Raw genomic sequence first — 25412 nt, 5'->3', positions numbered from 1 at the left:
AGATAAATTAAAATGTTGGGTACCATAAATGTGTTCAATGTTTATAAAACTTGCAATCGTGAATTTCTGTAAGTACGTTGAACTATTCGAACTGTAAATATGGATATAAGAAATGTCAAGTTGATAGTACAAAATATGTGTTTTAAATTCATTTCTGTTAATGTCGTCCTGTATATGTCTTTTTGATGTTTATTATAGGATTAAACGCCTTTTTAAAGGATTTCATTGGTGTATAAACTCGACTAATTCACTCACAAACAAATGAAAGTCCGAAGGACTTTTATGATATGTTTGTGAGTGACTTGGTCCAGTTTATACACCAATAAATTCCTTTAAAAAGGCGTTTAATTCTTATAATTCTTTAAAATTGGAGATAGGGAATATATTTTTCCACTCTCGTTACCTCTATCACAAGGAAATTGTATATTTATGTCATTGAATAGACCTGGCGCATGAAGATATTTGTTGGTTAACGCAAAAATATGTACTCAATGAAATTTGCTATCTGATAAAAAAGTAAAACTGCAAAAACTCTTATTATCATTCAAACGAATGTTTTTTTGTATTATGTTATTTAAATATTAACGTGCAGTGAAAATAAATTTGGTAACGTCGGTGTTATTATCGCTGGCATCTTGTTTACATTGGTTACGAAAAGAAGTTCGGTCAACGTTGTCTATCGAACAATAACCAACGTCAAGATCAATTACCGGAAGTTCTCTCGACCAATCAAATCAACGTATTTCCTAATATGCAAATCATATAAGAATTATTGTTGTTTGGATTTTTCTCAATGTCATATATCTGACATCTCTATTCGCACGTTGTATGCGTACTTCTTTTTTGATAGATTATGTTCATTTACCTTTCCGTTTGTCCTTTTCATCCTTAAAAATTTGTCTCAAATTCTTTAAACTGGTCTCAACAGCTTCTCCCCAGTAAAAATTTACCGGTGTCTTAACGAATCTTACTGTAATGAATAGTATTCTCATATATAAAAAAAAAATAAGTTAAACCTAAAGTTCAATCTGTGCAAATCATTAAAATAGATTTTAAAAATTACAATTTCATTTTTCCAGTCAATTGAAATTTAATCATGTTGATGAAATGCGGAATACGTGAATATAGGATTTTTGCGTATGTCGATTTTAATTGGTATAAGGGAATTTAAACTTGGTACAAAGACGCCAGTAGTATTCAATACATAATACGTTTCATTCGTAAATCAGTCCCTACTTCACCTAAAGAAAGCATATTAATTCCAAATTTCTACGGGTATAGGTTTTATAACATATAAAGCATCCGAACTGTTAGAATTGAATTGTATCTGTTACTTAGCTGTTTTTTTTATTAAGAAGTGTGCACACAAGCATTACACCATATTCCGAATTTAAGCAGTTCCAGTTCCAGATATAAATTCAACAGATATGTCAAATCCGAGTTGACATTTGATCCTATGCGCAATAAACGACTATTCAAAAAGAAGTATCCCCAGGGAACAGTCTTGTTCCAGCCACGTACTAACTTTTTTCTGCAAACCATAAAAATGATAATGCATATACGAATCCTCCATCATGGTATGTGCCCCCCCTGCGTACTTCCTATATTTTTAGTGGAGCGAGTGTGCCGCAAAACAGGGTCCCTTTTCCATGTCCTGCTGGTTAGAACATGGTCGCTTTTTAATGCCCTGTTGGTGAGAATATGGTCTTTTAATAACAAAGTACTTGTCTAGAACTGGATCGCTTATTTGACTGTTTAAGATACAATCTAGAACCCCGGTCTTAACTTGTACAAGGGAAATTCTATACTAACGTTAGTATAGACTGTCCCTACAGTATTTGAACTGCGCGGGACGACAAGCTACAGTGCCGATTCAGATTGTTCAAATCGGAACTACTCGGCCTGTCTGGTTGCACAAAGAATAACATTTTGTACTGCGTAACGAGACTGGCCGAGGAGTTACGAAAGAGCGTCTGTCTATTCCTATGTTTTAATTGGATTGCTATATTTAGTGTTAGTGGCTCACCAATGAATCGTTAGTCTGCCTCTTCCATGACTGTAATATGTATGTTTAAGTACAGGGGTTTAGTGCGATCTAACTAAAATAAGAATTCCAATTTAACTTTGTCTAGAACATATAGGTCTCTGTTTAAAGCAAGTTATACATTTTCTGTGCATGTCTAGGACAGGATATACATATTATGTGTGTGTCTAGAATAGAGTATACATTTTCTAGGCGTGTTAGAATATTGTATGTTTTTAAATAATTCTGTTTAGGACAGGGTATGTTTTTCAATTCCTCTGTTTAGAACAGAGTATGTACATTTATAGTTATGCTTGTTCCGATAATGTTTATAACCTCAATACATGCGAATATCAGAATAAAAAGGTTTATGGAACGTCTAGTTATTTTTGTTGTTGTCTGTTTAAATACTCAGTATCTTGTAATGTTACGATTATGAAGCAACGAACGGACGAATATTTTGTAAAATTCTACATTCATAATGGTTCTACTTAAACCTGACAACAAACTAATACGTGTAAACTAATGTTCATCTCAAAGTCAATAATCCATGGCTGAGCAACAAGCCCAAATAATTTAACAAAGCGAGAACAAAATACCAAACTAATGACGTCAATCAATGATAAAGACAGTCTTGGACTGTCTCAATGAGCATTTTCTAGACATTCATTCCCATTTTGTTATCATTATTAGAAATAACTTACATTTAATATTTTCTAACTCTTGAAGAGATTTTTGGTAGTTTTGTCTCCATTGGTTATCCATTGGAGTAGTTTCTTTTCTACTAACATCGTTTTCATACCCAGATGCACGATCATTCTTAAAGTATACATCCATTCTACGGCAAATATCCTTAAATGTAGAAAAGGTGTCATCAAACTCAGATTGTGTAGTATTGATATTACTTCTGTGGGCAAAATCATTTCTCAGGAAACGTATGCGTTCAATATCGTCCCCAGTTGATATATGACTGCTACTGGGTTGTTGACCCCATGCGTTTGCTGGCTCTTGGATAAGGCTGAATTGTCTCAGAAGTCGGTATACCAGGGGTATGTCAAGGAGATCATATGTATTTGAGGAATTCATTGATTTTAATTTATTTTGCTCGTCATACGAAAAACGACCCCAATTGGGCGGGGTTGAACAATGTTTGTACATGACATCCGCAGCTATCTTCATTTGAATAACAGCTCTTAAAATTTTTGGAAAAATATCTATGATCACCCATCCTATTCTTGCAAAGCGTTCTCCGTTTTCTATCTCCATATCTGATAGAGAAGGCGCTGTCGTACTTGTAACTACAAAAATAATTGAGATTTTTTTACATTTCAAATTTTTTTTAAAACTTGGGTATGACAGCTACAAAAGCCTGTTCTTTAAAAAGAACGTCGATTCTATCAATGTCTATAACATAACCACGGAAATTCGACAATAAAATTATCATTTATATCATTACCATGGAAATTCGATAATAACATAACTATTTAGTAGTGTATATCAATTTTTTAACTAGATGTTGGTTTTTTTTTTACCTCAGTTCTGATAGCAGTTATAAGTATCTGATCTTAATTCATAATTGAGAACAATCATTTGCTAACCTTTTCAAAATGTATATTAAGTAAAAAAAGGAAGCTGTTTAAATTGTTTTTTAGTTGCATTCTTTTTAACAATAAGTATAAAGAACGTCTGAGCTAATGAACATCAATCAAACATCCTTTGGATATATTTGTAGTACTAAAAAGTGAGAATAATGAGCTATGCAAAACAATGAATTCAGTATATTTTTGCTCCTGTCCCAAGTCAGGAGCCTCTGGCCTTTGTTAGTCTTGTATTACTCTTAATTTTTGTTTCTTGTGTATAATTCGGAGTTTAGTATGACGTCCATTATCACTGAACTAGTATATATTTGTTTAGGGGCCAGATGAAGAACGCCTCCGGGTGCGGGAATTTCTCGTTGCATTGAAGACCTATTGGCGACCTTCAGTTGCTGTCTGTTCTATGGTCGGGTTTTGTCTCTATGACACATTCCCCATTTCCATTCTCAATTTTAGTGAATAGATATAAGAAGTCAATACATCAATTAGTTTGTAAACATTTATTAACCGAAGAAATACTATGAAAAAAGGAGACATGATTATGAACTCGGAATATATCATTACAAAAGGGGAATAAATAAAGGCAACAGTAGAATACCGCTGTTCGAAATTTATAAATCGATTGAGAAAAAAAAACAAATCCGGGTTACAAACTAAAACCGAGGGAAAAGCATCAAATATAAGAGAACTACGACACAACAGAAACACAACATTAAAATGTATCACACAGAAACGAACTATACATCTGACTGTGAATAAGAGACATATATTACTTATTTGACTTATGTGGATGAAACGATCTTTTGGCGTACCAATTAAATAGAAAGTATTTTAGTGCGACTTTGCTACTCTGATGCGCGAATGTATCAAAAGACCAGGGGTCAACACTTCTGTGTTGACAAGAAATATCATTGATGCATATTTATTTTTGTTAATGAACTGTTATGAAAACATTAAGATTGTTCTATCCCCAAATAAGGCTTCCATGCATCGTAGAATTTGTAACAGTATTGCAAAACTTTTTGGGTTTAATTTTCCATAATAATGAGTATCATGTATATACTTAAGCATGTATCAGGTAACAGATCATAAGCCTTGTATTAATAATGAGTATATATTCCTTTAAAATGGGCTGACATAATAGACAGGAAACACTCATGCGCATCTTTATCCGCATTTGTGAGTCAACTGTGGATATGATGTATAATAGAAAAAAATGGTTTTGATACATTATCTTCAAGTTGTTAATCCTTTATACATAATGCATACACATATTGTTTTTAATTCAATAGATGACAAACAGAATTGTGTTCTTTAATAATATTCAGTTTCTTTGACAAATACCAAATATTTCATGTGAACTTAAATAACACTATATCTGTTTGTCTCTTATGGGTCACAATCAATACAGAACAGACTGTATGGCTATTATAAAATCTTCCTACTTTAATGTTGTACTTAATCAGATCAGATGTGGATTGCAAAAAATATTAAATGTAATTGCACAACATAGTTGGTCCTCATAAGAGTATCATTTGAATATATATCTATTATGCTAAAATTAAATTACCTCAGAGAGTGTCTACCTCACGGTTTTCATTTAGAACAAAATTTGCTTTTAAATAATTTTCCACTGAAAATGAATATAATTCTAATCATTTATCAGGTCTAACATGTCTAAGTTTATCATGTCTATTGATTTCTTTGGATATTGTGAATTTCCATGACAATGTATAGAATAAACTTATACCAGGATTGAAATTTTATAGTTACGCCAGATGCACGTTTCGTCTACAAATACTCATCAGTGCCGTTCCAATCAAAAATTGTTAAAAAGGCCAAGTAAAGTACGAAGTTTAAGAGCATTGAGGACCAAAAAGATACAGGAACCGAATATCTATATGCCTTTCAGTCAATGTCAGAATAAACTATTTTGATACACATTGTTGCGACAGTTGCCGTGTTTTAGTTTTTCTGCCTTCAACATAGTCTTGTATCCTCTTACCAATTGATCATACCTTCCTGAACAAGATCTCATATTTTTTTGTATATATTAATACGTACTCGATAAAGGTTTAATCACTTACAATCGATTTCCCGCATTTTTTGCAACTCTGTCATGCATCTATCTAAATCTGTCTCAAGTGGAATATCTTCCTCATACCAATGTTTACATGATTCTATGCTTAAGTATGAATCAATTCGGGCAACTATTTCTTCCACTCTGCCTTTAAACGTCTCATAAGATGTGTTCGAAACATCCTCTCCCAGTTTGTGTAATACATCATTTGTATCAAATACAATTCTTTTGATATCGTCTGTTATCTCCTGGTGATCCTTTTCTGGTGGAACCTCCCACTGACTGGATGGTTTCGGAACTAATTTTTCAAATCTTAAAATTTTATAACAAAGTTCTATGGTAAATTCTGCCATTTTAGGTAGCTTTTCCATTTCCGATTTTTCTTTTTCCGTTAGGACAAATTTCATATCACTATTATTGTATTTATTTAGTAAACCTCTGGGAGTTATGAAGCTTTGAAGCAGCAGTCGCATCAGCTTAGGAAACAGTACAAAGACAACGTTTAACACCCATACCTTCCTTTGGTCGAAAGAGATTGGCTCCTGTTTTGGCTTCATTCCGCTTTTTTTCAATTGCAATACATATAATTCTACAGTTCTACAAAACGAAATTAAAATAAATTATCAATAGTAAAAAGTTCTGAAATACAGGAGAATTGAGAAAATTTTCAATGCAATTAGTATATGTTCATGGGTAAATCAAAACCAATTTACAATACTGCAGTTGACGAATGTCTTAAAGCAAGACTTCCGATATCATCATTCGTTAATTTTACGAATGTCACGACGAATTGGTTGACCGCTTTGAAATATCTATTTTACAGTTGACGATCGTAATGTTTTAATTGTCGTAACTATAACCCAGTCCCTGTGACCAACCAAGTTAGACTTTACACTGGGTTTGTACTAACACAAATAACACGACGGGTGCCACATGAGAAGTTCGTTCTGCTTAGTCTTCCGGGGCAACTGATCATGAGATCACCACTACTTTTTGTTGGTTCGTATTGCTCAGTCTTAAGATTTTTTATGTTGTGTTTATCGTATTAATAATAATAAATACAATATTTATAGAGCGCATTATATAATAACAAAAATGCTCGTGACTGAAGGAGTTGGAACCATACTTTCAGATATAAACAACCAGTTTCAGAAAAGTAGGTCAGAAATCATGCCATTACCAGAAAACTGACTACTGAGCTGAGGATACACTTTGGGACTATTAGTCCTTCATCAGGAAGGCCCAAAACCAAATGTTTGCAAGGATGTATAGGAAACGAAACATGTTAAAAGCTATATGATCGCCGGTAACCTACAAATAGTAGCCTCAACTATATAAGGAGTTTGGAACTTAATTTCGCAATAAATTTGTTATTTTATAATCGGAAAATGAAAGAAAGGTGCGTTTTAAATCATGCTAGTAGCAATCAAGACAATAGATTATTCCGTTCAATATTGTCGAAATTCAAACAATTATTTCACCATTGTTTATTGCATTCTTTGATTGTCTACCTTTAATTTCTAGTGTGGAAATTATTGAGTTGAATTTGTCAGATTTTGTATTTTGATATTTGCATTTTGTTGTTGCTCATGATTGATTTATTTTAACTTAATAAGTGATGTCACAATCAAGGATAAGGTGTCGGCGTTGATACATCAACAAGAAGTGCATACACGTTGTGGTCTGTGATATAGATATTAAAAAACGGTTGACCAAATTATGATATCGTCCGTAAACTTTAAAAAGGAATGATTTCAATTTTACAATGAATGAAGGTGTGATTTCTTATAGGAATTTTTTATTCGATGTTATGAAACAAAGTTATAGAATGCAATTTAAAAAAAACCATTCGATATTGATTTAGGATTTGCAGAGAGAGAACAACGCATTTGTCAAGCGGTAGGACAGGTCCTAGGAAACATTTGATTTTTTAAGAAGGTTGTGCATAGACCCTTTTTCATAATTAATTTGATACTTGCATCAACTACCTTGTAACTTTCGGAAAGATCATTTCAACTCATACAAATTTGTCCATTGTCTGTCCGTCATGATATTCGACTTAGTCTATATGGATTTTAAAGTTGTGACGCCAGTTTATGGACTTTTACATAACGTGTTTCGGCTTACAGATTAATTGGAGAAGTAATCTTGACAAAGACATGACTGATAGCTTGATAAGCGGAACTATACATAGAAGGGTGAAATTGCATCACATTAAGTGTGTTCTAATCATTCTTATCATTTAAATTTATTTTGTAAATCATTTAATTTTAGAACTCAAATTCTTTTTTATTTTAGCCTTGGCGTTTTCAGTTTATTTTTTATCTTTTAGTTTTAGTATCCCTCTGGTATCTTTCGCTCCTCTGTAACAAGGACATCGCGAAGAGTATGATATGTGCAATGACGATAAATTTCTGTACCGCAGGCATAGTTGAAAGGTTTTACAAGAGGTAAACAAAATATAATTCATTTCATCCTATGTTTGGATGAAGTTATATTTTATCTGTTATCAATTTTTTTTCAAATTTGAGGAACTTTGAGGTTTTACTTTTACTTTCGTACGTTCTTGATGTTCAAAGTAATGCAGATCAAACATACTTTGCTGCTAATGTGTACACTGGTGAGTGCGAAAATCTTTAGAATTATCCTACAGGAATCTTTTTTTTTTCCATTTAACTGTGAGGAAATATTATTATATTGCCGTACAAAATTAAAATCTTATCAACTTATTTTTGGTCAAACGTCACTGTTGCTTCTTTTTTAGATGAAACGCGCGCCCGGAGTACAGGAGTCAGTTTCACAAAAAAACACTCACCGACTAAGATTGATCGTAAGTCATGAACAATGCAGTATCACCCTGTATAACCCCGATACAGATGAAACCGGACGTTGACTCGTTCGAATCGAACACACCGTGTAACAGAGTTCAGACAGTAAGGAATTCATACTTTTAAAGACAATCAAATATCTATTCTTCGGATATTTTGCTCCAATATATTCTTTGCCATAATACTCATCAGTTACTAAAAGTTTTTTTTTTTAAATGTGACATTTTTATATACAAACATAAAAAAACGCACGACGATTTCAATGATATAACGTGCTTGGTATTTTTAAACATTCAAAACTTAATGTTTCTCGTACCTCATAGTTTTTAAAACATACATTTTTGAAAACTTCATAATATAAATTATCTAACTTATAAAGATCGTTTGTTTATGTTGTATCTAGAAACAAAAAAAATACACGTTTTGAAGTGTCTTTATTTTCATGGTGTGTAGGCTTCGTTGTCATTACACCTTTTTATACTGTACGCTTCGTTGACACAATATTGCGTTTGTCAACGATTTTCGCATGTATTAAATTATCCTTTGATATGATTATAACCAATATGCATGTTTGAAAATAATAATTTACCACCATTACATGCAGACAGCAACCCATAATGTCCGTTGTAGTGTCGAAAAACTCTTGCAGGAAATTTTTACATGTAAAAAAAAATCCTCATGTATACGAAAGTGTGAATTGGTAGGAAAATACAATAACTGCGATTAGTTGCTCGCAGTAACATCTCATTTTCTCTTGCGATACAATATTTTATTTTACTGAATTGTACATATTTCTTCAATCGAAACATTATATAAACACATGACATATAACATTGTTCCTCTTTCGCATCGTTTCTTTTCCCCCGGCTAATGCCTCCAACGCCTGTACGTACAATAAACATAGCAGCAACTGCACATATACCTATGTGACCAACTTCAATGCGACGTAACTGTTATACAATAAGGTGCAGCTATGGCTAAGCATACAGATACAGACGTCCGATTTCTAATTTGATAGCATTTTTTGAAAGTGTTTACGATACGACAGTCAATGAACGGTTAGGTGGTGGGTTGGGTGCCCGCTAACATGTTTAATCCCGCCATATTATGTATGTTCCTGTCCAAAGCCAGGAGCGTGTAATTCAGTAGTTATATATATATTTTTGTTCACTATTTTGTGCATAAATTGGGCAGTTAGTTTTTTCGTATGAATTGTACTCCATTTCTCATTTCGGTGTGTTTTATGGCGGTTTGGGTTTTGTTCATTGTTTAAGGCGGCTGTACGGTGACCTATAGTTGTTCATTTTTGTTTCCTTTGTTCTCTTGCGAAGAGCTGTTTCAATACCACATCTTCTTTTTGATATAGAAAGCAATCAAAAACAATCAATGGATAATAGGTTAAGTCTTTTGGCCTGAATCTCAGATGCTGGTCCTAGCGGGTCATAAATTACAATAGAGTTACATTAAGGCTAAAGAATATGTGTATACAATGAACATGTTACTGATAGCCTGCAATAGTAATACAGTTACTTGAATGTGAAGATATAAAGACGAAGAGACAATTCCTAATATTAACTGGTTTGCTTTCTTCAATTATGTTTTTGTGTTTGTTTAATTTTTAAGGTTTAAAGATTATGCTTAAATTCTTCGAGCATTACAGTCTTTCTACTGTGGTGCAAAAATCTAAATGATTGGTCATTCTGGTTATTATAAGCACCTTAAAGTCTATACCCACCCATAATCATTTCATTTAAATTTTGATTTATTTCGCAGAAGACCACAGGGACCATATTTATATTCCCAAGTTACCTTGGCGTCATCGGTAAATTATGAGTTGAGCAAAGCATCAATCATCAACCTAACCTAAAACATTTGCTGTGTTTCTTCTTTCATGTTGGTACTGAACAATTTATGAACCCTGATTATTGGTTGCTTAAAGTTCACTTGCAAATATGGCTGATTGTTGGTTGCTTAAAGTTCACTTGCAAATATGTCATGCATGTTCAGGATAAGCACAGGATAAGCACAAAGTAGAAACTACATGTAAGTCCTGGAAGGAGGCCTTTCGGAATTACATCAGGGACGTTTGAACTGCCACTGGATAAAATGATGTACATTGAATAAGGACACAAATGTTGCCTTTCAACAGGCTATTTATCAACCTCTCTTAGAGTTTAGCGTGGTACTCTCTTTTCACGAGACATTGGATTTTATATTCCCATTTGGACTGGACGTGAGTGTGTACTTTTACATCCCACACAACTAAACGGGTGGCCAACTTCGGTCAGTTTTTACTGCCGGTCAGAAAAATACCAAAGTGATCATTTCTAATAGTTTATTTCCCAGTTACCCTTCACCAAATTCTTTCATAAATATAAAAAAAAAAAAATGGCCACAATATAGAACGTTTTGCTGTACCTGTTAAATCAAAACATCACTTAACATTATTTCAATATATGCACACTTATGAGAACTCATAATACTGTACATCCTCTCGATACTGTTTATATTTGGCATTGCACAAGTTCATGCGTTTTATTACGTCTTTACCTAAAAGGTAGGATATACTGATTAACAATTTAGATACATGATTTACTTCTTAGTTGTAATTCGCTTTGAAATACCTATCAGTTACTACAATTATGTATATGATTTTTGTGCATTGTACCGACATTTTGAGTTTAGCCAATTACAACTGAACTTTTTTATCATGTTGTGCTGTTACACCAGTGTGCTAGGTTATTAAAGTTTTAATGACTGTACTATACTTTTTGAAACTTCCTCTGAAATATATTAATCAACTGTTCATTTCATCTGGAATAACATTGAAAGTCTCAATTTTCAATAGAAACATTCAAAGCAGATGAACGCTGGTTAAATATTTCAATTTTGGCTTTGTATAACAAATATTTTAAGTTCAACTACTTTGACTAAGTTAACAGATACACATTTACAATAAAATACAGAAAAAGGGTCGTCGACACCATCTCGAAAACCTTGACAAGAAAGTGATTTGTGACGGTTTTTGTCAACGAACTGTACAGTGATTATTTCAAAACGCACAACGAACGCGACACATTTGGTGGAACGAACAATACAGTAAGAGAAAAAATATTTTGTATGATATTCCGTTTATTCTAAGTTCTAGTGCACATTTGAAGGCACGTAGTAGTTCAATGTATAGTTATTTGGTATTGGTTAAGGTATTTATACGCAAAGGTGTATGCACAAAAAGATATTCAGCATTGTTTATATCATAAACCGTATGAAATTGCACCCTGTCTGTGCGTTTTGCATCTAGCAGTTTTATCAAACGTTTTATACTATATCTAAAACTTACAACAACTGTATAATTGAATAAATAAACTAACATGCACATTGACATATTTATATATACTCAAATAAGTTCCATAGAGGCATTCAAAATTGTTGTCATCCCAAATGTTGTCCTGATTATCGCTTCGAACGCGTCAACGTCCGGATTCATTTGTATCGGGGTTATACGGGGTGAGTATACTTACGATAAATCTCAGTCGTAAGTTTTTTTTGTGAAACCCACTTCAGAGTTAGGTCCCCAGAGTTAGAAGACTGGAATTTATGGTTACTTTATATAAATGCATTTATAATGTACGAATCAAGTTAAAGGAAATTATTCAACACCAAAAGAAGCGAGGTCGGGCCGAATTCAGGATCCTGTAATTTGTCGTTTGCTGCTATAAATGAATGTTTTACATTTGGTCCTATTTGGTCTTTTTTATCTTCTTAATGCGTCATTTGAGTAAAACATCAAGTTGGCCAGTAATAGTGCAACATTATGTAACATTGGAATACCGACTGTTTGTTGAATAGAAATGCATCAACCTCAACAAGTATGGTGTCCATCAAAAAAAAGTATAGCATTTGAGTATATTATCTTTGGTGTGTTTGTTGTTGCGTTGGAAACATAGTGGTTCTTTAGAATATACTATTTATTATTTCCTCGAGTAAGAAATGTGTATACGATTCCAAATGTTGTAGAAAGGTTGTCTAATGAGACCATGTAATCAGTCTTTCAATTCAGCATGGTGAATAAGTAGAGATTTTGATATCACTGCAAAGTTTTGAGGATTGTAAATGGTCAAGGAAGATGAACTCCAAGTAATGGTAAAAGTTTATTGGTTCACATGTGTTGTTGGTTTTTTTTTGTATCAAACGTTGTTGGTATTAATTCAATCACATAACCATGTTTAACTGTTCAATTTTAAAACAAAATACGTTTATTACTGTGACTTGACTGCAAGTTTTGCTCTCTGCAGTTTATTCAAATTTCTGTCAAAATTGGAATTTGTTTTTATCAAACCAATGTGTTCAACTGGTCAAAATAAAAATAAAAATGCTGTATAAAAACTCAGTTTAGTGCCTTAAGTGTAAGGTGATAAAATAAAGCATACTTGCAATCCTGTAAGACTTGATTTCCACTTCAAATATATAATAAAATATCAGTTTAAAACAAAAATGTGTCCATAGTACACGGATTCCTCACTATCATTTTTCATGTTCAGTGGACCTTGAAATTGTAATCAAAACTTTAATATGGAATTTAAATTAGAAAGATCATATCATAGGGAACATGTGTACTAAGTTTCAAGTTGATGTGACTTCAACTTCATCAAAAACTACCTTGACCAAAAACTTTAACCAAAACTTTAACCTGAACTTCACACTAATACTTTCTGTGTTCAGTGGACCGTGAAATTGTGATAAAACTTTTAATTTGGCATTAATATTAGAAAGATCATATCATGGGGAACATGTGTACTAAGTTTCAAGTTGATTGTACTTCAACTTCATCAAAAACTACCTTGACCAAATACTTTAACATGAAGCGGGACGAACGGACGAACGAACGAACGAACGAACGGACGGATGAACGGACGCACAGACCAGAAAACATAATGCCCCTCTACTGTCGTAGGTGGGGCATAAAAATCTATACAAATTTTATTGTAATTGTCATGCAAAAAAGTTACTGGTGAATCGCATTCAAAGTTTGTACGATCACGGAAAATAATTGAATTAAATTGGATTAAAAAATTACAGACAGTTTACCCTCTCGGTCTAAATGATAATATCATGGGAATTGGTAATATATCTAGAACCAATTCCGTTAACATTTTGGATATAGTTTCTAAAACTGTTCGTAAAAAACGTTCTCACGGTCGTAGAACAAATCGCAATCAAAGAAGATTTCGGGCCAATCATACCAATATTTCGGATCTAATTTCTATTTCAAAAAACAACGGCAGACATTATCTGTTAACAAAACTCTGTTCGTTACCGGTTAATAAGTTAAATAAAATTTTGGAGGATTGCAACACAATTTCATATAGCAGTCCTAAGTATGAAATTGTTCAAATTATTATGGCATATTGTTATTCTAAATTATTTCCCAAAATTGATCGCCCTGAAGATCATAAAAAACATTTTATTAAAATTAAGTATGTCAATAAAGGCTTTGATTTTGTAAATATTGCCGGTATATTTAACGACCATTCTGTTAAAGAACAAATTCCTGGATATTTTGACAATACTGAGCTACCTCTTATTTGTTATATTTACAAGAAATCTACCCGGAAATTTGTGTTTAATTATAGTCAATTGTGTAAAGATGTTAATATCAGTGAAAATACACCTACTTCATGTAATTGCAGTAATTCCGAATATATTTATGGCCCCATTTCCCATGTTATAACAGGAGATCTTAACATCGTTAAAGACCGAGAGTTAAAATCATTCCTCAGGAAAGGACCTAAATATCGTCCCCCGTCAATTATTAATTGGAATGAGTGTCGTAATATCATCCACGACTCACTCCATACTTACTGTATGAAATGGATAAAACGGGAAAAAGCTGACAAAAAATCTTTGGACTCTTTTTTTAATTCAGTAATGAAGATAGTTGATATACGTATTCAACATTTTAAAGAACATTTTACTATAAACCCTTACAACAATAAACCTATTTTTCGTATCAAACATAAACTAAAAGAACTAGCCAAGGAATTTGTTTTTGTCCCGGCAGATAAAGCTGCTAATAATATTATTATTGTTTGACGTAAATTTTACATTGAGGTTCTGAAAAAGGAAATCACCAATTCACCAACATTCCAACTGACTCCATTTTCAGAAAACGAAATCTGTAACAAACATAAACTTTTAGGCACCGCTTTACAAGCAGAGCCAAATACAATGAAAGTCCCAACTATGTATTGGCTTCCGAAGCTACACAAAACCCCTTACAAATATAGATTTATTTCGTCTTCAAGCCATTGTTCAACTACTAAATTGTCTATTCTTCTTACCAGCACACTTGGTACAATTAAAAACCTGATAATAAATTGTTCAAATAAGGCCTTCGAAAATAGTGGAATAAATTACTTTTGGAGTGTCAAGAACTCGTTGGAAGTACTTGATAAATTGCATGCTTATATTGGTGATTTTGAATCTGTTCAAAGTTTTGATTTTTCTACCCTGTATACCACATTGCCTCACATTCTCATTAAGAAAAAATTCACACACCTAATTAAATGGGCATTCAAAAAATCTGAATGTGAATATATATGTTCAAACTCTTTTAGGTCATTTTTTAGTAGCAATAAACAAAAAAACTATATTAATTGGACATGCTTTGATACTATATATGCCCTTGAATTTTTACTAGATAACATTTTTGTTCGCTTTGGGGATTCCGTATATCGTCAGATTATCGGAATTCCAATGGGGACTAACTGTGCACCACTTATTGCGGACCTGTTTTTGTATTGTTATGAGTTACAATTTATGACAAAAATAAGCAAAGACCCATCGAAACAACATCTGATAAACAAATTTAATAATACTTTTAGATATTTGGATGATATTTTGGCTCTCAATAATGACGACTTCAGTATGTATATTAATGAAATTTATCCTGTTGAACTTACTTTAAATAAAGCTAATACTAACAATGACCACTGCCCTTTTCTCGATCTTGATATCTATATCACTAATGGAAAGCTGAATACTAAAATTTATGATAAAAGGGATGATTTTTCATTTCCTATCGTTAATTATCCGTTTTTAGATGGTGACGTTCCCTTGTCACCATCTTACGGTGTTTATATATCTCAACTTGTACGATTCGCTCGTGTATGTAACAATGTTTTAGATTTTAACGAGAGAAATTTGTGTGTTACTGAAAGGTTGTTACACCAGGGTTTTCGATATCACAAACTAGTCAAAACTGTTACTAAATTTTATCGTCGGTATAAAGACATTATTCGTAAATATAGCTCAACATGCAGACTTTTAATACGTTCAGGTATTTCACATCCAATGTTTTATGGTAATATTCTTTATAAAGCACAAAGGTGTCAGTATTCACCTCAGAAACTTACAAAACCTTTGAATAGACTTATTAAGAAGGGATATAATTCAATACTGTTGTCAAGTCATTAAAGATTGCATATTTTGGCGTTAATATTGAGTCATTGATAAGGTCTTTGCATCGGAACTAAACACATTTATTCTAAAAACAGTTGTTGGCATGACACGGGTTATGTTCTTCTCATATATGTTATGATGGTATGATACTAAACCCCTAACGGGAAGGATTGTGCCTGATGTTCATATGATGAAATCATAATCTTTCAGTCAGTTTAGTTGAAGTCTGGAGCTGGCATGTCAGTTAACTGCTAGTAGTCTGTTGTTATTTATGTATTATTGTCATTTTGTTTATTTTCTTTGGTTACATCTTCTGACATCAGACTCGGATTTCTCTTGAACTGAATTTTAATGTGCGTATTGTTATGCGTTTACTTTACTACATTGGTTAGAGGTATAGGGGGAGGGTTGAGATCTCACAAACATGTTTAACCCCGCCGCATTTTTGCGCCTGTCCCAAGTCAGGAGCCTCTGGCCTTTGTTAGTCTTGTATTATTTTAATTTTAGTTTCTTGTGTACAATTTGGAAATTAGTATGGCGTTCATTATCACTGGACTAGTATATATTTGTTTAGGGGCCAGCTGAAGGACGCCTCCGGGTGCGGGAATTTCTCGCTACATTGAAGACCTGTTGGTGACCCTCTGCTGTTGTTTTTTATTTGGGCGGGTTGTTGTCTCTTTGACACATTCCCCATTTCCATTCTCAATTTTATTGTTTTTGAATTGCGAAGAAATGTCCAAATTTTAATGTTTTGAATTAATTTTTATATTGTGTGTTTCTATGCATGGTACAAAATGTCCTTTGAATAATCTATAAACTTCTTGGTGAAACATTCTTGAAGCTGCTAAATATTCTTCTGAAGGTTTAAAGGGAGATAATGTCATAATTTTGAAAGATCAATGATTTTATACCCATGGAAACTTATCAACAACGTATTGTTATTTCACATATTTTTTACTGAATATAAGATGTTTGTTTGTTTACACATTTGTTTGTTTTTACAGTGATTAAGATTATAACCCAATGTTGACTGCGGTACCCCTGTCTTTACATTTTTACTTATAGTGTCTGTTTGTTTTGTTCGCACATCGTTGTCAATTTAATAGAATTTTATGCAATTGTCATACAAGTGAGAGGTTTAGCTAGCTATAAAACCAGGTTTAATCCACCATTTTCTACCCATGAAAATTCCGGTACTTAGTCAGGAATATGACAGTTGTTCTCCATTTGTTTTATATGTTTGAGCTTTTGATTTTGCCATTTGATTAGGAAATTACCGTTTTGAATTTTCCTCGGAGTTTTCCAAAGAAAAATTATCTGAAAGCTGAGTTCGGACATTTTATAGCAATTGAAAAATAAATTTGTACAGAAATTGTTAAACTAATTTTTTTAAATATCTTTGAAATTGAATTAAAGTCTTATGTTATTGTAAGTATGTTTTATATCATCATCGTGATCTTTCACCACTTGACTGTGTTTTTCTACAGCAATTTGTTAAAGTTTCTGACCAGATGAACAATTATACACTCATATGCAGTTTTGTAGTATTGTTTAAAAAAAACAGTACTGAAAAAAATGGTATAATGCTCCTGTCTCTTTATTAGCAGTCTTGTGTGTAGTTTTAATAGAATAAATAAGTATATTTTTTTATAATAAGGTTGAATACTTACTTGGCTTTTTCTGGAAATCAAATAAATATATCGTCTGTAATTACTAACTGGAAAAATAGATATAGGAACACAAATAGTAGCAATGCTTCCATATTGAAGAAGGACGCAATATGGCGACTATTGTTACCATGGTGGGAGTGAAACCAATCTTATATTTGATTTAGTCGATATGATATCCATGAGTATTTTAATGTATTTATCTTTCAACATTGATATATGTTGATTGTTATTTTGTACTAACTTTTTCAACTGATCTTAAATATTGATCATAATTCAAATGTGTCACTTAACACAACCCTAATGTAACCTCTTTGACAACAAATTTCAATGAAAATTTCCCACAAATTACCAAAGGCTATTGAATTGGTGACGTTTTATTAGATTTAGAAAAATATAAAAGATTTCATTTATTAAAAAAAGTAAATTCAAAGTTGCTTTATTGTGAGTATCTAGTTTCATTTTTAGGGTATTTCCACCTCCATTGTTACCTTGTTGATTTGTGTCTATTCTTATGACATACCCATTCACGTTTAAATACACTGTTTAAACATTCACCAATAAAATGTTTAGTACAGGTGGGTCATTTTTCAATAACTTACTCTTTTTAAACGTTGATTGATTAATTAATTAAAAAAAAGATGTGAAGACAACCCTGTACAATAGACACTGCAATTAACAATTAAAGGTCACTGTACGGCCTTCTAAAATGACAAAAGTCAATACCGCATCGTCAGGTATAAAAGGCCCCAAAGTAGAAAACTAATGGTCTGATCTTGATAAATGTATAAGTAATTGCCTATTCACTTTGAAATCCAACATATACACGACACTTACTAAAGAGAAAATCCTGGATCTTGGATACAGAAACTTCATAAATGTCCTATAAACAAAGATATATTGTTGGGTCTTTCAAGTGCTCCACGAAACTTCTTTCTAAATTATTAACATCTATTTTATCAGCAATCAAAGCTGTGCTTCGAAGTTATTGTGAAACTGCCTATTTTAGAGGTGTTGTGAATCAGCTGTGAATACTTAACAATTCCGAAGATCTTTTAGAGTACATTATATCTAAGACTCTTTCATCTTGCTATTAAAACATTTGACTTTTCTACACTTTACACAAGTATTCCCACTTCCTATTTAAAAATAAATTGAAAGAGTTGGTATTGATTTTTTTCATAAGAAAAGAATGACCAACGTAGATACTAGTATCTTGTCTTATGGAAGGATAAATCCCACTTCGTAAAAAATGAATCTAATTCAAACAAAATTCTCTGTAACTTACATTATCAAGATGCTAGATTTCTTTATTGAAAACATGTTTGCGACGTTTGGTGGACATGTTTTTCAACAAACTATTGGCATTCCAATGGGAACCAACTGTGCGCTTCTCCATGCCGACTTTTTCCTTTATTCTTAAGAGGCTGACTTCAAACATGAACTTCTTATGTAGAAAGAAAAGAAGATGGCAGCATCCTTTAACTTTAATTTCCGCTATATAGATGATATTCTCTCACTAACTAAATCATAGTGTGGTGACTATGTTAAACACATCTATCCTATCGAAGTAGAGATAAAGAATACAACATATACAGTTAAGTCTGCCACATATCTTGAAATTGATAATGAGGGTTGGTTGAAAACAAAAATATACGAAAAAAGAGATGAGTTCAGCATTCCAATTGTGAACCTTCAATTTCTATGTAGCAAGATTTCCGCAGCTCCTGAGTATATATGTAGGACTCGGAACCACGATGGTCACGCTGAAGTGCGATGGTCCACGCTGAAGTACGTTGGTTAATACGCTGAAGTGCGATGGTGACATTGTGACGTTAACTTGTTGATAACTATACGCCGAAGTGCGATGATGGTTACGCTGAAGTACGATGGTCTTCCTGTGACATTGGAAAAAAAGCAAAATGTATATACAAGCTGGTTAAATGAAATAATATCATAACGATTTGAGAAAATGTATAGCCCTTAGCCTCGAATTATGAAGATTTTAATTTTCTGTTTATGTCAAACAAAACTTAAGGCTTTAAATTTTGATTTTTTTAATCTAATTTTAAAATATGCTAATTCTCCGATTAGCACGCAGTAGTTGAGAGTAAAATAGTATGCCGTTCAAGACGAAAAAAAAGATACAGCGTGTAGGTCTATATAATAGTACCTAGAAGGGTCCATCTCATTTTATTATATATTACGACAAAACTTATAAATTGCTCACAACAATTATTCATCCATTTATATATACCAGATTGCTCACGGAGTAAAAAAACACTTTGTGCATTTATATGTATGACAAATAGCGATCCTTGTCGATTATTCCACGAAAAAAATAGGTGTTGACAAATTGGGAAGTACATGTAGGGATCAGTTACATTGTAGGTCAATTTTGGCCTAACATGTTGTAAAACATCAACACTGCACCCACTATAAAAAAAAAGACTAGAATGACAGTGTTCTTACAAATCAGGATTCATCATTATAGCAACTTGATATAGCAAAAACATTACTAGTACAATAGTACATTTTTTTTCTATTAAATTGTCGACATAGAATCACGAGAATTTTACTTAAAGGTAAATCCAAATTAATATTTAGATCAATATGCTTTATTTATTGGCATGTTAGGCACTGGCTACGGTTACCTGGAAATGTAACAATAATAAAAATATTATTGTTACATTGGAGACTTAATGCCGGAATGCATGGCTGGGTAAGGACAAGATTATTTACGAATGTAACAATAACAACTGAGTCTATGGTTACATTGTGTTATTGTTATATAATTAATGCACTTCAATATGCGCTTGATTAATTGAACTTAAACCTTGTGTTGCTTAATCACCCCTCCCCCCAACCCCAAATAAGAATGAAATAACTATCACAAAACATCAAAACAACAATGTACGATGGGACTTGTAATATGTATTAAATAATAAAAGTTGAAGAAATTTATTCTATATTTGCAATACATACAATTTCTTTATTTTTTTTAATTTATAATGACAGTTTCTATATATCAAGTAATATATATAAGTGGTTTTTGATATTGATATTGTTTCAAATTCGTTTCAAATGCATCCAAAGTTTTAAATTCTTCATCCAAAACAAAATTGGTAAAAGGAATCTATACATCCATTGTTCAAAGTATAATGACAATAATAAGAGTAGGTGTACAGTCAAATACTTAAAAAGTGAACACTTTTCTTAGTCCGAGTTCTCAACAACAAACCATTGAACTATATTTTTCGCCTTTGACACTACTTATCTGAAGTAGTACCTTTAAGAACATCAAAACCATTTACGTAATCCTTTTCAAACACAATTTTTGAATAATAATATTTATTATTTATCATTATTGTAGGTAAACTATTATTTAGTACATATGAAAGAATAAAGCAACACAACTATACTATAGAAGATTTAAATTTAATAAATCTTGCGTACATTGCTGTATTTCATGTAACAATAACACAATGTAACCGCAGCCTCAATAATTATTGTTACATTCGTAATTAATCGGTTCCTTACCCAACTTTGCATTCCGGCAATTAGTCCCCGATGTAACAATAATATTTTTATTATTGTTACATTTCCATGTAACTGTAGCCAGTGCCTTATTTATTTGTTTTTGGTTTGTGGCATAATTCCTAACACTGGTTTTCCGATATGCAGACCAAGTTCATCCATCAGCTGCTTTGCTCTCAATGATTTGTTGCACGACTAGTTTGTAACCTCAACTTATAATGCTCAAAACTCTTCGGAACTTGAATAGTTCGGTACTTTCTTTTCCCCTTCGTATCCTTTGTTAACATGAAACCTTCATCTACACAACCCTATCGTCCTTCCTGCGAATCTATGTTGTATTTTACTAAGGCTAAACGTCACAATATGCTAACGTCAGACCAAACCATCGCACCTCAGCGAAAGGACCATCGTACTTCGGCGTGGACCATCGCACTTCAGCGTGACCATCGCACTTCAGCGTCCCCATCGCACCTCCGAGTCTTACAATATCCGTTACTGATCATAGCGGATACTTTCCTAATGTAGTTACTACAATCCTGTTCCCTTTTCACGAATGTGACCTACGTACATAATTAGACTATTTACCGGGTTTGTACCAACACGCGCAACACTACAGGTGCCACATGTGGAGCAGAATCTGCTTATCCGGAGCACCTGAGATCAACCCCAGTTTTTGGTTCGGTTGCATAGTATTTAGTTCTATAGTGTTTTTTTGTGTACTATTTATTGTTTGTCTGTTTGTCTGTTTTTACTTTTACAGCCATGACGTTGTCAATTTATTTTCCATTTATGAGTTTGAAGTCCATCTGGTATCTTTTCCCCTTTTTTATGTACATAATTATAATCGAAAAACAAATACAATATACAGCAACAACCGACAAACTGGTTCATGACTTAAGGGACAGGCACATGTAGTATATGGCGGGGTTAAACGTGTTTGTCCAACCCTCCCCTAACCTGGGACACTGAAAACATAACAAAAATGTGTTAAAGAGCGCATCACTCATCAGATAGATAAAAGTAACAAAAACGCAGTGGTCGTGGCAGGGTACTAGTTCTTGTATATCCTCACAACAAAAGACGTTAAATACAGTTTTGAGAGTACTCGTAGTTACTTACAGATAGTTCAAAGCCACTAACAATTAATAAACAGAAATCATGTATTTAAGACTAGTATGTATTACACGTATGTTTCAAATAAACTACAACACGTTGACCATGGAATAATGCATAAAAAGGATTACTTCAATCGTATAAATGCCTCACATAACACTTCAACATGCATATAATCGGTCTGTTTTTAGACGTATTTATAGGCATACCTCATGAGAAAAAAAATGAGCATATGAATATATCAAAGGAACTTATGCAGCAGTAAAGAAATGGTCCTCTTCATATGCTAGAAATTAGATGCATGGATGTAAGTGCATCTGTTCACTGAAACTGGTAATTTTCCCCTTCCAAAGGCATCTAATCATAATTAACATCAGTGTTGATGGAAAAGATGTTAGGCACTTGCTACGGTCACATGGAAATGTATCAATAATAAAATAATTATTGTTACATTGGAGACAAATTATCGTGAGCTATGCTAATAGATACGTTTAGCAACAGACCGATTATTCGCATGTTATTCCCGCCATCATATATTGTATTCTCGTCTTTCATTGTTGCTTGATATGTAATTCTTCTATATGTCATTTTATTTTTCTTTGTTGACATATTTGTTTGTTTTTCGTAATTAAGATTACATAACACAATGTAGACTGCTGTATCCCTATTTTTGACATTTTTACTTTTTATGTTTGTTTGTTTTGTTCACATTTTAATATTGTTGTCATTATAATAGAACTTTATGCGACTGTAAATGTGAGGTTTAGCTAGCTAGAAAACTAGGTATAATCACCATCTTCTTCAAGATGAAATGCCTGTACTTAGTTAGGAATTTGACAGTTGTTTTACGCTCGTTTGATGTGTGTGAGCTTATGATTAAAAATTAGGTTATTTAACGTGTGTTTTCACTTAGTCTTCAATTGTCAATTCTCAATCATGTCATTACAAGATTATTGAACTTTTTTTCAACTAAAATGAACTCATCCACTTATCATGAGAAGTGCACTATATTTACATTGTTTCATTAGATTCATGTCAATGGTCAATTGTTAACATATTTGAATCCGTGTCTAGTCATTTGGTTTTATAGTAAAACAATTCATTAATATAAAGCAAATTATTAACGTAGTAATAGGATAAAACAGAAAATTAAACTCTAAACCTTCACAGATACCAGTACATCAATTTTTTTTTAGTTTATTTATTTTTTCAACACTATCAATCAAATTATTTTTTTCAAAAAATAGGGGAAATCTGCATTCAGAATTTTTTTTTTTGTCATCTGCTTGACAAGAATATTTTTATCAAATAATAAAAAATGACATTAAAGTTTGATGTTCGGTTCAATCATTCACATTCAATTGACAAAAATAACTTGTGCCAAGTTAGACTAATAAAAGTCATATGACAACCATTAAAATGAGAATCATTTGAAGAAATTTCTTCTAAATCTATCCTAGTCAAAATGGTGCATTTTTTTTAGTTCCTAATATAATTAAAAGTTACATAATTGTGTAATTCCTCTTTCTCACATAAAAAAATAGTTTTAAGTTAACTTATTACCGGTTAATTAAACTGTGACTTATAAAACTTAACCTTTGTCACTATTGCATGTTTTGTAAGACAGCATGAACTATTCATGATGGGATGCTATATCTTCTTGGTGCATCTTTCCATTTATAATAAGTGGATGTATTAATGATGATATTTTAAGTTAATAACTATAGTACCATGAAATAGAAGTTACAATAAAAGGAAGTGTTCTTTTTAGTTAACATTAATGAGATAGCAATTCAACTTTCTAGGTGTCATCATCAGATTTTACTAAACTGCAAAATTATAAAGTTGTGTGGCAATCACTTCTGAATAATTGCTATGAAGGCAATTATGTCATTAGTATGTGGATAGCCAAAATCATGTACTTCAGTGGCATATCTTTATGTTTTTACCTATAGGTATAAATGACTTATTTTAAACCGCAATACTCCATTTATTTGATTATGTTGTTGCTGATGGTATTTCATTATTTCCCACCTTTCATGCAAAGTAATAAAAAGCAGACAAAATGTTATAAAATATCTACTGTGGATTCATTTATTTTCATGGGTATCAATTTTCGTGAATAGAGAAAAAAAGACGTTTCGTGGTATACATAAATTCGTGGATTGCTGATTACAACAACAAAAAGTTAGATACGTAATTCGTGGATTTCTTTTTGATTGAGGAGATCATATAACCTCCTTGGTTTGATCTATAATAACAAAAAAACAAAAAAAGAAGGAATTAATTGAAAAAGTTTTGATTCGTCAAAATCCTCGCTTGGTCATTCTAGGTTAAAGTGTTCATTGGTAACTTCGATTACAATAATGGACAGAGACAACTAATTATTTGTTTGTTTTACAATTTATAAATTCTTGTTTGAATCCTATAAGGCATTCAAAACTTTATGATTGAAAGCTCATTTCCCTAATTACAATATAATAAACAATGATATAAGTTTAAGGTGTGAAAATAAATGTTCCTGTCATAAACAATATTACCTACGGGCAATATCCCTGTACTTAATCCTATTGATTTTTAATCAGTGGTAAACCAAACTATGACACGGTAATTAACAACTTACAGTTATTTTCCATGAACAGTTTTAATAAATTTTATAAAGTAAATTATCACTGATATTCGATATATTTATTATAGATTTAATCAAAATACTTGTATCTTCTTTCAATAAAAAACATGTGTTATGTTACAATGTTTGTCCCTAGTCAACACTATACTAGAACTGCATAACATCCGACTCCATACACATTTCTTGGGATTATTCTTCGTATAATTCTTAAATTCATGGTTCGCTGTGACCCACGAAACCCACGAAATGTGGTATACCACGAATAAAAATGAATCCACAGTATTATTTTCAATTTTAACACGTTCTTCCATTAAAAAAACAAACTTTAAGCTCAAAACTAACTCTCAGTCAATGATATTCCAATTATAATGTATATACACTTTAAACTGAGTTTAATACACCATTTTCTACATAAGGAAATGCCTGTACCAAGTTAGGAATATGACATTTGTTTTCCATTTGTCTGATGTGTTTGAACT

General features: G+C 32.3%; 2 protein-coding genes across 2 annotated transcripts in view; one reads left to right on the top strand and one right to left on the bottom strand.

Annotated features, from left to right (window-relative positions):
- Nucleotides 1-17722, bottom strand: part of LOC139482226 (uncharacterized) — a 55573-nt gene extending 37851 nt beyond the window's left edge. The window contains exons 1-4 of the mRNA XM_071265959.1: nt 17658-17722; nt 5706-6295; nt 2728-3321; nt 866-970 (exon numbers count right to left, since the gene is read on the bottom strand). Of these exons, the coding sequence (XP_071122060.1) occupies nt 866-970; nt 2728-3321; nt 5706-6255 (1249 nt within the window). The 5' untranslated portion in view covers nt 6256-6295; nt 17658-17722. The remainder of the gene's footprint in view (nt 1-865; nt 971-2727; nt 3322-5705; nt 6296-17657) is intronic.
- The window catches only part of LOC139482234 (uncharacterized), a 398699-nt gene that overhangs the window by 331476 nt on the left and 41811 nt on the right, over nt 1-25412 (top strand). The gene's annotated exons all lie outside the window — the stretch shown is intronic.

The sequence above is a fragment of the Mytilus edulis genome, chromosome 7, assembly GCF_963676685.1.
Source record: "Mytilus edulis chromosome 7, xbMytEdul2.2, whole genome shotgun sequence".
Classification (NCBI taxonomy): Eukaryota; Metazoa; Mollusca; class Bivalvia; order Mytilida; family Mytilidae; genus Mytilus; species Mytilus edulis.
The sequence above is the reverse complement of the archived record's forward strand: the minus strand, read 5'-3'. Positions and strand labels throughout refer to the sequence as shown.